The sequence below is a fragment of the Python bivittatus genome, unplaced genomic scaffold (genome assembly GCF_059951505.1).
Source record: "Python bivittatus isolate LINGU-HERP-01145 unplaced genomic scaffold, Pbiv_v1 ctg000350_np1212, whole genome shotgun sequence".
Lineage (NCBI taxonomy): Eukaryota > Metazoa > Chordata > Lepidosauria > Squamata > Pythonidae > Python > Python bivittatus.
The window spans coordinates 36,489,901-36,502,013 of NW_028277074.1; the positions used below are offsets into that span (position 1 = coordinate 36,489,901).

At 34.9% G+C, this 12,113-nt stretch overlaps 1 protein-coding gene across 6 annotated transcripts in view; it reads right to left on the reverse strand.

Moving 5' to 3' along the window:
• Positions 1-12,113, reverse strand: part of TBL1X (transducin beta like 1 X-linked) — a 130,952-nt gene that overhangs the window by 22,507 nt on the left and 96,332 nt on the right. For all 6 annotated transcript variants that reach the window (XM_088144949.1, XM_088144946.1, XM_088144947.1 and 3 more), the window contains one exon: positions 2,407-2,552. In XM_088144949.1, coding sequence (XP_088001075.1) covers positions 2,407-2,552 — 146 coding nt within the window. The remainder of the gene's footprint in view (positions 1-2,406; positions 2,553-12,113) is intronic.

Sequence of the window (12,113 nt, forward strand, 5' to 3'; positions counted from 1 at the left end):
TGGTGCACTGGAATATCTGCAAGAAATACCACTTGCCTGCAAGCAAGAACTGGTGGGACCACAAAATAGCCAAAGCAATAGAAAATGAAGAAGCTAAAGTGCTCTGGGACTTTAGAATTCAAACAGACAAGCATCTGCTACACAATACCCCAGACTTAACAACTGTTGATAAGAAAGATAAAAAAGTTGGGATGGTGGACATTGCAGTGTCTGCAGGCAACAGAATAGAAGAGAAAGAACTAGAGAAAATCACAAAATATAAAGAACTGCAAACAGTAGAATGACTGTGGGAAAAGAAAGCAAAGATAGTACCAATAGTAATAGGCTCCTTGGGTGCAATCCCAAAACACCTGGAGCACCACTTGAACACCAATAGCAATGACAAAATCACCATCAGTCAATTGCAAAAGACAGATTTACTTGGAACAGCTTATATCTTGTGACGATACCTTTAATATTATTAAACAACAACATCTGCCTATCCCAGGTCCTTGGGAAGGACTTGATATGTAGACAAAAATGCCAAATCCACTCTAAACATCTGGCTGACTGTGCAACCAACCTAATAATTTATTAAATTTATATGCCACCCGACCACCAGCAACTCTGTTAATTCTGAACAGTTTTTGATGTGGCAACAATATAAGGAAGCAAAAGCTTTTCAATGCATTCATATTAAATGTAAAATGTAGGGGCATGTGAATCAGCCAAGATCAGATCTGAATTCAGTCGGTGAGGTGGCAAGTCTATTCAAATTGATTAAAATAGAATTCAGACATTAGATTTGAAATAATTTGAAACTTGATCTAGTAAAATTCAATTTAGATTACAATAGGAAAGCACCAAAATGCATGTCATTTATTCATTTTTTGGAAGAATGGAATGAAAACAGTAAGAATTTTTTACACTTTACAGCAGAGGTTTTCAATTTTTTTTTCAAAAGGCAACCTGTTTTTTCACAAAAATTCCCAGAACGTCTGATCGAGAGGGGTAGAGCTTCTGAGTGACAGCTGACAAACCCCACCCTTTCCACTGTACCTCAGTCACTTGGGGTGGGGGAGAACCTCTGTCCAAGGGAGAAAAAAACCTTAGGTTTAAGGCTTATAGAGAGGCTTTTTCCTATTTGTCCTATGGAATCCATACAAGTTCTGTGGAAGCCAGTTTGAAAAACCCTGCTTTAGAAGACATTAATTCTACAAAGTTTCTGCTTGGGAGTATTAAGGATTTCATTCAGTAAATGTTCAAAATATTCAAAATATCTCTTTTAAGAGATACTAGAGTGAAGGAAGTCTAACACAGCATCTTTCAATTGTTTATTATAAAAATAATAAGATTAAAAATAAAGCCTTGCAAAAAATATTTAAACTTGAACAATCTATCACGCTCTGACCACTTGCTTTTCAGGATTGTCAGGCTTGTTGGCATGGCTTATTGGCAAGATTATTTCCAGGATGGCACATTATGAGCTGCTTGGGCAACAATTGTGTTTTTAAGGCTTAGCAGTGTGTATTATCGCTACTACATATGTCAGTAGGGTATAAAGAAACATACTCGTTCAGTACAAGACCAGACAGAGGCAGATGAGTAAAGAACAGATTTTGTTCTGTTTGATTATTTTGGGAAGAACATGAAAGGGACCTAATCAGACAAGTAGATTAAGAGATGAGGGAGGAAAACAATAAAAAAAAATAAACATGGAAAAAAGTAGAGGAAAACACAATAAAGAATAAACCACAGAAAAAAGAGTAGCAGAATAAATCTGATTTTATTTTATTTTTCTCCCTCTCTCTCCCACTCCCGGGCAAACTAAATAAATTCTAATAAAAGAGTGATGCAACTAACAGAGCAACACTGTTCCACATGCTCTGATAAGTGTGTTTTGGGAGGTAGTAAAACTCACGGGCCACTCACATCAGTATCAGAGAGCTGAATACCCCACTCAATCCCTTTTTAGCTTTGTTTATATATGAAAGAACTGTTTCAATAATGTTTGTGATTGTTTGAAAGTCCACCAAATTTCCAAATCAGCTTAGAATTTCTCCAAAGCAATTGGAAGGCATCTAATCAGTATGATCCTCAATTCAAAACTGCAATGTATCAAAGCACTCTAGAAAAATTAAAATTATGTAACTTATATTTTATTCACACTTCCAAGTTACACTGGAAATTAAAAGCAGTCTACCGGATTAAATATGAAAACTATTCCATTTTTCAGAGGCACAGAATAATAAAAGAGACACCAGTGAGAAAAACAGGCACTTCCATTTTAATTAAAACCAATGGTAACAAATAACTCAGATCTGTTTCTTGTTCTTCTGTCCTTCAAAATTAGCACCAACCCAAGCTAGCTTCCTTAGGTTGATCAAGATCTAAGCATTTTCCACCTAAGGAAGGGGTGATACTTGCCTCATTGATGCTTATCTCTGCTTCCACGTACTGTAGGCCTTTCTGAAGTATAGAGATAAGGGCAGCAGGTGGCACTAGTGTTCCATTGATGTTGGATTGGCTAATATGACTCTCTATTCCAAACGTAAAGGCGGAATGGGAGAAACCTGAGAAAAAGGAAGCCATGATATGAAATCTAAGCTCTCTGCAATGTGACACATATACTAAATACAACACAGCTGAATCCTGAGCCAACCCAACCAATGAGAGAAATGTCCAGATTACGTCTGAAGGAGAAAAAGACTATGATGGTCTCCCTCCTAACATTTCATTTGCAAACCTCTCTCTCAAAGAATGAGCATTTGGGGAAAAAAAAATCATTAGTGCCAAGCAAGACATTGTGGGCTTAAAAAACAAACAAAATGACATAAGCTATTTTTATTACATAGGAAATGAAATGCTAAAGACAAAGTCACATTGCAGGGATCATACAGGAGTCGCTGCCCACATATAGAAAAGGAATGTACCTTTTTAGCTCTTGAACACAGTAATTACCAGCCAATCTGACATGCAAGTTTAATTAATAAACCAGAACAAAAATGAAACACCATCAATAATATACTTTAGTAGGGCATACATTTCCACACATCTGTCAGTTTGATGATGATTTCTACTCTACATATTTGGTGATTAAAGCATAACGCTTAAGTGACACATTAGACAGTAATGAGCCGAGTGTTTTTAGTATCTGAGGGAACATAAAATGAATGTTGTTCAGCCAATTCTGAAAGAGATTATACTCTCACTGAAAGATCTGGTATGCAATCTGAGACATTACTGATCCCATGTTATTACCAAAGTCTCAAGAGGTCTTTCTCTGTGAAGTATCTTGTATCCCCATTTGGCTGTTGTGCCAACAGAGACCATAACTGAAGACAGTTGAGCCAAGTTACCTGTGCTTTTGTAAGCTCCACTAGGCAGTTGTTATTCAATGTATATGGGACTGCTGTTCAAACTACTCTAATAAAAACTGTTCTTAATCCAAATTAGGAACTGGGCATTCCTAACATATTTCACAAAAAATCTGTAGCTGCATCCAGTCAATTATTGGACATAATTTAATTTACTGGTCTTAAACTTTAAAACATATAAGAGACTGATTACCTGCCTTCACTCAAATACATCTACCTAAAATCCAAAGGTTCTGTCACTATCATTCATCTATCCTCTAAAAGCTTGAATGATGCACGTTTTGGTTTTCTTAATGCCAGGTAAATTCACACACATTTTAAATTTTCATTTTAAAAACTGAAAATCTCAGGTTTGTAATGTGTTACTTTTTATGCTCTGCTACTATAGTGGTTTTACGCTGGCAAATATATTTTGCTGCAATTTATTGTTTTGACTTTTTTTAACTTTTGAGAAGGACTAACTACTATATATTATTCGATAGTTTATAATTAGTTAATAGGATTGTGTAGCACTTCAGATTTGTTTTCAAAAATACTCCAAACTGACTCTGAGCAGCTTCCAATAAAACAATACAAGATTTTAAAAATACAAGATAAAAAGAGAACAAGTTGGAGATCTGCCAACAGCACCCACACACCCAACATATCCAACAGAGCATCCTTCCCACCCAACTACCTCAGCTCAAGGCCTGGAAAAACAGGAAAGGTTTTAAGCTTTCTGGAATTCCAACAGCATGGAGGCCACACAGACTCCAGGGGAACCTCATTGCCAAGGACAGGCATGCAAAGTCTAGTACAGCCATCTAAATAATGGAAATTAGGCACCCCTGGCCTAGTTAAATATAGAGAGAGGATAATAAAATATATAACGATATTTCTAGAATGGCAATACAGTATTGCTAACAGTTTTTGTAAGACACAGAAGCAAATAAGAGTAACAGACCAGTGTAAGAACTGATGACTCATATGGCTTTAATTTAGAAGATACTATATAGATGCTACATTAGAGGGGGCTGGACATACGCTGCTACCAAATAACCTTGTATTACAGTTATCAAAGAAATGCAATCAATGATAAATATATTTATGTATTGTATTTCTACATGCATCAATCATAAAACTGCCAGCAGCAATTTACAGTAAAAATGTCATGCTATAGATGTGATTAAGAGATTGCCAGGACATATTTGCATTAAGCTATTCATGCCAAATAACTAACATTGCCCCTCAATTTAATGGTAAGTGTTCTACAGGCATTTCCTATTTTGCTAATAATTTAATTTTTAAAAAATCTACTAATTAATTTTTATGCAATCATGAGCAATATGGTATCTGTCATATGAACCAGCATTTCTTTGTGTATTTTATCACAGCAGTATTTGATTCTTTGTGATTATAGAAAACACTGCAAACACTGCAAAAATGTGCTATATCAAAATTTCAAAACAAAAGTACAGTACAATCTCTATTTTAATTGTCAGCTTCCCAGAGTCATTTAGTGTTGGGCGGCCTCTAAATTGAAATTATCATCATCATAATCTGGATAAAATACAAGACAATTTTGTAGTAGTAATTTAATATAACAGATTAAATTCTAAACATTCATTTTTAAAAGTCATCCTAAGAATAATCTTTTGAAAATCATTGTGTAGTTGGCTAATTTTAGATTTAGACTTTTTTAAAAGATTTTTTAAATTCCAACTTTATTTTCATTTTTATACATAACTCAATTTATATATACTGTATAGTACCTAATACCTAATACTCCTTCATCTTCACAACAAGAACCCTGTGAGGTGAGTTGGGCTGAGAGAGAGTGACTGGCCCAAAGTCACCCAGCCGGCTTTCATGCCTAAGGCAGGACTAGAACTTTCTCCTAGAAAGTCTCCTGCTTTCTGGCCTGGTGCCTTAACCACTAGTCACAAATCTACTGAACTACAATCACTGTCATATTATTACCAGAGAAATTTTAATTTATGTAAACATAGGAGTAACACTGTAACCTGTACTACAAATAGCATACTGTCTACTAAATGAGAGATAAAAAAGTATCAAATGAAACTGCTTCTATTTACCAAGAGCTTAGTTAGTTTACAAACTATGCTTATTTTAAGAGTCAGAGCAGCTTCTTATACTGTCAGCTATATATATTTTTTTATCAAAGTGCATGTTTTCATTATAATTAAGTCAGCAGACTTATATAATAATTTCCTTATATTATCTACGAAGGTTCTATATTTTTCAGAAATGGTAAGTAGGAAAATATTTTTTCATATGAAAGGAAAAATGTCAGTTTTATCAGAATGAATGGAACTTCAAAGAGCTCATACCTGTTACTTAATATTGAAATAACTGTTATATATTGCTGACAACCTCATCTATGTATATCACATACTCATGAAGCTAGACCGTTTCATTGTAAGCAGTGTCATGTGAAGTGCAGAAAAGGAGTAAGGTAAAGAAATTAAAAACATAGACTAAACCATGATCATCAGGTGGGTGCATGGATACTGACCACCACCACCCCTGAATCAAGGCTTTTGCATAACACTGTTTTAGTAGTACTGACAAACTGTATACTAGATTACCAGGCTTAGTTGTACCCATGCAGCACTTCTCACTAGTAGTAAACAGAGTACCAAGCAGCTTTTACACATTTTGGCTAGCATGTCACAAGCATATTTCTCTCTTTCCATTGAAACACAATGTTTCCCTTTTCAGTATTTTTAGACTTTTGTGATATTTCTATTCATGGCACTTGCATGGAAATTGATTTTCAACTTCAGGATTTAAAACTATTTTATGATGATTTTAAAACACAGATCTGGAAACAGATCAGGTGCATAATTTTAAAATCAATGGCTGATTTCTATTATATTTGCAATGCTTCAGCTGTTAATAGCAATCTAGTTTTCTTGTATTTTATTCTGTCCTGATGAAAAACAAATATGTTATGGGCTTTAAAAAAAAGGACAAATAGCAGAAAGAACGCAGCAACAATTTCTATGACGTGGCTTGCTTTCTTCACTTAAAATATTCCATCTGTCATGCAGATTTCATCCTGTTCACATTAAACAAATGTTACAGCTACGTATTTTCCCCATGTGTTAGATAGTGGTAGGGTGGTACACCACTTTATTCTTATTTGTGTCAGGCTAGTAAGTTCCAGACTGAAGCAAAGCTGGTTGGGCTGCTTCCACAGTTGAGGATCTGGCTATGAATCCTGGTTGGCCGTCCTTTAATCTGGCATACTCAAGTAGTTCACGGAATGGAATGGCTGCCATGCAGAAGTCACTTCAAGCATGCTCTTCATCATAGTTGCATCCTGACAACTTTATATTTATTTTTATCTGGGAAGTACATCCTTGGCAAATACGTTTGCCAACACCTAATGTAAAGAAAATGCTTAGCAAGGGATCCCTATTAAGTCACCATAGTTGGTTGGTGATTGGTTTGATCCATTTGTATCTCCTCAGTGAACTGAATTTTTGGAGTTCACAACAAAATAGAAGCAGCAATAATCTAAATAACATGACCTTGGTTAAAAAAAAAAAGTCTAAAACATCTAAAACAAAAAAGCAAACAATAATAATAATCAATAAAACTAGGGCATCATATTAATTGCCACAAGTTCTTTGAAACTGTTCGGTTTTTAAAAACATTTGGAAGGCTAAAAATACGCTGTTGTTCTATATTTCTTTTTATATATTGGAGTATAATATAGAGATGTAAAATTAATACATGCCTGTTTAAAATATCCTGAAGAAGATCAGTTTGAATTCCCAAGATTTTTTTTCTCTCTTTTCAAAAGGATAGGTGATAAGTTTTGTAATTGCATATATTCTCTTCTGTTATGATAACATGAGAGCCAGTTTGGTCTAGTGGGTAAGGTGCTGGACTAGGAACAGAAAAACTAAGCTGTAGTCCTGCATAAGTCATGATCTTGGGCCAGTTGCTCTTTCTCAACCTTAGGAAGTGAGCAATGTCAAACCACTTCAAAATTTGTTGCCAAATCCATGCAGTTTTCTTAAGGGCATAATCAAGATGTCCACGATAATTTAACAAAAATAGCTATGATAAAATAAAACAAAAAATAATTCAAAAAGTAAAATATAATTGTAATCCACATTACAGAAAGCATAATCTCACTCTCCAGGCACTGGAAGAGCTGTTTTCAATAATATAAAGAGAGACAGCAGAATGCAGGGAAGTCAGAACTCCAAGGGGAAGCTGTTTGAGATGATGGATGCTCCTAATGAAAAACAGCATTTCCAGGTTTCAGCCCCTTGTACTGTGCATTAATAGAAAACTAACAACAGCTTCTATAGAAAGATGAATGAATCAGATGGTTGTTTCTGGTTGGAAGAGGTGATCCTGAAGGTACTTATCAGTAGGCTTAGTTGAGAGTTTTAGTCTATGCCACAACTCTACATAAAGTAATTCCACTTGCAGTTTGTAGTTTTTGTAAGTTTATCCAATGCTGTCTCTGCAATAAACTGCAATGAGTGCCAGCATATCATAATGACTTGGAACTTGGAGCTGGCAACTGCAACGGTACTACTGGAGGCGGACAAGAGGGGATAGGTATAATCAGTGCTCTAGGGCACATTGAGGACAACTTGCTTTGAACACAGATTGCATAACTCTAATTAACAAAATCGGGCAGGAAAAACTATGCAAAGTGAATGTTATCTTAGAAAATAAAATTAAAATTACCTAATTTCGTAGCTGTGCATTTTGAACATACATTATTACCTGTTTCAAGGTAAAAATAAACAACCATCATTTATACTTTTAAGAATGTGTGTGTGTGGGTGTTCTGAAAAATGTTAAGGGACATATTTATTTATGTATTCATTCACTCATTCATTCAATTTTAGCCCCTACATTCAATTTATTTTTGGTGGGTACAATTAGTAATTTGCAATATTAGAAAGCTATCTGATAAATTCTAGAATCAAGTTCACACATGGAACTGGATGAAGAAATTACAGAGACAGATGAAACCTATTTAATCATTGTTTTAATTACACTTTTGTTCTGTAGAACTTGAGCAAGGTAAAAATCTCATCAGTATCGTAACTTTATCTGTAGCCCAGATTAGCTTGACGTGTTTGCTGCTATCTTGTCAAGCAGAAAACATCTTCATTTTTTTAGCTGATTTTACAGACCAAAGCATACAGACCAAAAAAGGGGGAAATCATAAGAGAACCAAGGAGTAAAAAGATGTCCACAAGAGGCAAATTAGCTTAATGATAAATCAAATTAACAAAATTGCTGTACAATTAACAGTTAAAATAATTTCATCAAAGTTAGAAATACCTCTGAAGTTCTCTGGTGTTCTGACAGCAAGGGAACACCTTGATTTTGAGACTGCCTTTGGGGAAAGTGGGGGGAGACAGAATAATGAAATCCTTTGAATAATTTCTTCAAACCTGTATTTCAGCCACTTTTTTTTCACTTAGATCTACTGTAGCTGGAGGTTTATAAAATAAGCCCTTCCTCATTTCACCAGCTAATGTTTTTTGAACCAACTTTATTTAGGACAGGCACATACATTTATCTTTAGAAATTCTGTTTGTCTTCAACATATGATGTATTAAATAGAGGAGCAAACATAGACATACCTATAAAAGATCACTCAGCATGTCTGCCTGAGCAGCTGCTACTTGAAATCAGATACAAAAGAAATGTATGAGTGCATTCATAATGCCAGTCAAGTGGGTATAAAAAAAGAGAAACATCATTACTCAGTTCATCAATATTTTGTTCCCCTGGAACAATGCCCACTGCATTTGAGCAACTGGCTCTCTCCAATTGTCTCTACTTGCTCCACCATATCTGACAGAAGAGGTACATTCCAGTCCCGTTGATTAAAGAGTGTCACCTGTCAGGACCAAGGAAGGATACCTTCTCTGTAGCAGCACCTGCCCTCTAGAACACCATTGCTTCCAAGATTAGATTAGCCTCAGATGTGCTGGACTTTTGTAAAGCCCTTAAGACCTGGCTTTTTTTTCAGGGATGGGGGTCAGATTTTTTCAAATTCATGGGGGTGAGCCCATGAATTGAATGAATTTGTTGCTGACTGGTTTATTCTTGGTGGCCATTTTTCTTTTTGGCATTTTGTTTTTGCATTGATGCTTTATTGCATTGATCTCCCAGAGTCATTTTATGAAAGAGGGACAGTCATATAAATTGAATGAACACACACATTTTAAACTGAAAAACCCTTATTCAACAGCATTAATAAGCAAACAATGTTGAAAGTGTAATATAATAAAATATTAATTTTAAAACTCTATGCGGCATACTAATACAGTAATTTACTATGCATCTACTCCAAGGAAGTTCCATTGAGATCACCAAAGTTCATTCTCAATCAAGTAAGTATCGGACTGCTGCCTAAATATGAATTTTAAAAGGTTGGCTCTCATCCTTTCTATGCTGCAGATGCAATAAATTTGAAAGAACTTTGGTGCATACATTAGGAGCATGCCCACTTGCATGGGCATATTGATTAGACATTATTACTAGGGTGAACCATGTTCTTCAAAGACAATTAGGGGTTAAAGATGTTAATCTGAAAGAAATTACATTTCCAAAATCAGAAATCTTTCTACCGATGAAGAACTTTGTATTTACTGAGCTTAGATTGCAAAAAAAGTGATAACAGAAAAATGCTTGTGCTTCAGATTCTAAATGTTGATTAATGAAATTTATTAACTTTCAACCTTTCAATCAGCTTTGTTCTGAAAGAGATGTAAGAATATACAATATAACTACAGTGTGTATAGCATATGCCTATAATATGTACAGTATGGTCTATAATTAATTCATTGTTAAAAATGAATAATAACATTGAACAATATTAAAAATATATAATTTTAATAGATATTGTTTAAGTATCTGTCTGTATACATTTATTTAGAATTAGATATTATTTTGGGGTTTTTTTTTAGTTCTTAGTTTTATGTAGTTTCTTATAGTATTTTTCCCTATTTCCTAGGTAGTTTAGTATGGTTTTTTTATCTACTTTTTTTTTTCTCTTCAGTATATAACAGTTTAGGTTTCTTTTGTAAAATATATAATATTTATATAAGAGTAACATATTTATATTACTATTTACTTTATATATACTACAACAAAGTACTGAAGTTTTAAAAAATGTTAATTATAATGTTTTTTAAGTTAAAAAAAATAAAAAATTAATAAACTAAAGTAAGTTTTACACTAGCATTATTTAAAACCATTCTAAACCTTTTTATTTATGTTATATTTTCTGGGGAAAAAATCTTTTTCTTCATAAAGTAAAACTATTTGCAGCAAAAATACCACTCACTGGAGCTACTTACTATATGCTAATCCATAAGACCTATAAATTTTCCAATATGGCTAGGGCCCGAAACAGATCCTTTTACATAATAGATGAAAATTATTGTAAGAAAACCCCTTAAGGGAAGTAATAGAAACAATAACCAGGGTCATTTCATGACAAGGGAAATTATTCTTAGTAGATTTTGCCTAAGCTGTACTCTACATTTAATCATAATAACCACCTGTAACCATGAAGAATGAATAGACGATCAATGTTGACATAAATGAGCTAGCAAGGCTTTTAAAAACTGGCATTTTCCACAGGCAGCCACAAGAATTTCTTGCATTGCTAAGACAGCAGACTTTTGTTTAAAGTTGTCCTTGTCTGGTGCAGGTAAAGTTACCTTATAAAGTTTCCAGAATAGCTAATTTCAGGAAATTACCTGCCATTTGACTGCTATTATTTCAGATTATAGACTGAAAAAAAAAGATTGATGAAAAAATTATAAATAGCAACAAACAAATCTAATTCTATGGAAAGCGCACAATCCCTATTAAATGTAGAATTGTACAAATTCCATTCAAGCCAGCTTCAGGAGTGAGGGGTTAGCAAAGTCTGATTTGGTCCTCCCTCCAAAATTCTTGTTCCCTATTACCATGCTATTCCAGGAAGTAGCAATGGAGAATTAGGAAGGTACTCTCTTAATTTGCCAAAGTTCCCCAAACAATTTGATTAATTGGTGACTGGTGTGGGTCTTCCAGGCTGTGTGGCCGTGTTCTGGAAGTTTTGTTTCCTAACGTTTCTCCAGCATCTGTGACCAGCATCTTCAGAGAGCAGGAGAACAGACAGGAGCAGTTCTCTCTGTGCCCAGGATGATGTGACCCTGTTGTGAGTATTTATAGAGATCAGTAAGGGTGCCTGAAGGGGGGGGGGGAGGGTTGGGGGGGTTGGGTTAATGAAACTTTCTGAACCACCTAAACAGCATCCACCCCAATATACAATTCACCATGGAAAAAGAAATGGACGGCAAACTTCCATTTCTAGACACGTTGGTCATATGCAAACCAGACCTCAAATTAGGACACAAAGTTTACAGAAAATCCACCCACACAGACCGGTACCTACACAAAAACTCCAACCACCACCCACATCAGAAAAGAGGCATTATCAAAACCCTGATGGATTGTGCCAATCAGATCTGCGAAACACAATTTCTAAACTTTGAACTTAACCATCTTAATTGGGTCCTACAAGCGAATGGCTACTCCAAGAATGAAATAAAAAGAGCCATCAAACGAAGAAAACAACATGCGACTGAAGAAGAAAAACAACCACCCACCAACACAAGTATTTCTGCCCTACATCAAAGAAGTCACAGACTGCATGAGAAAACGGATGGAAAAACACAACTTCCAAACAATCTTCAGACCCACCAGAAAAAT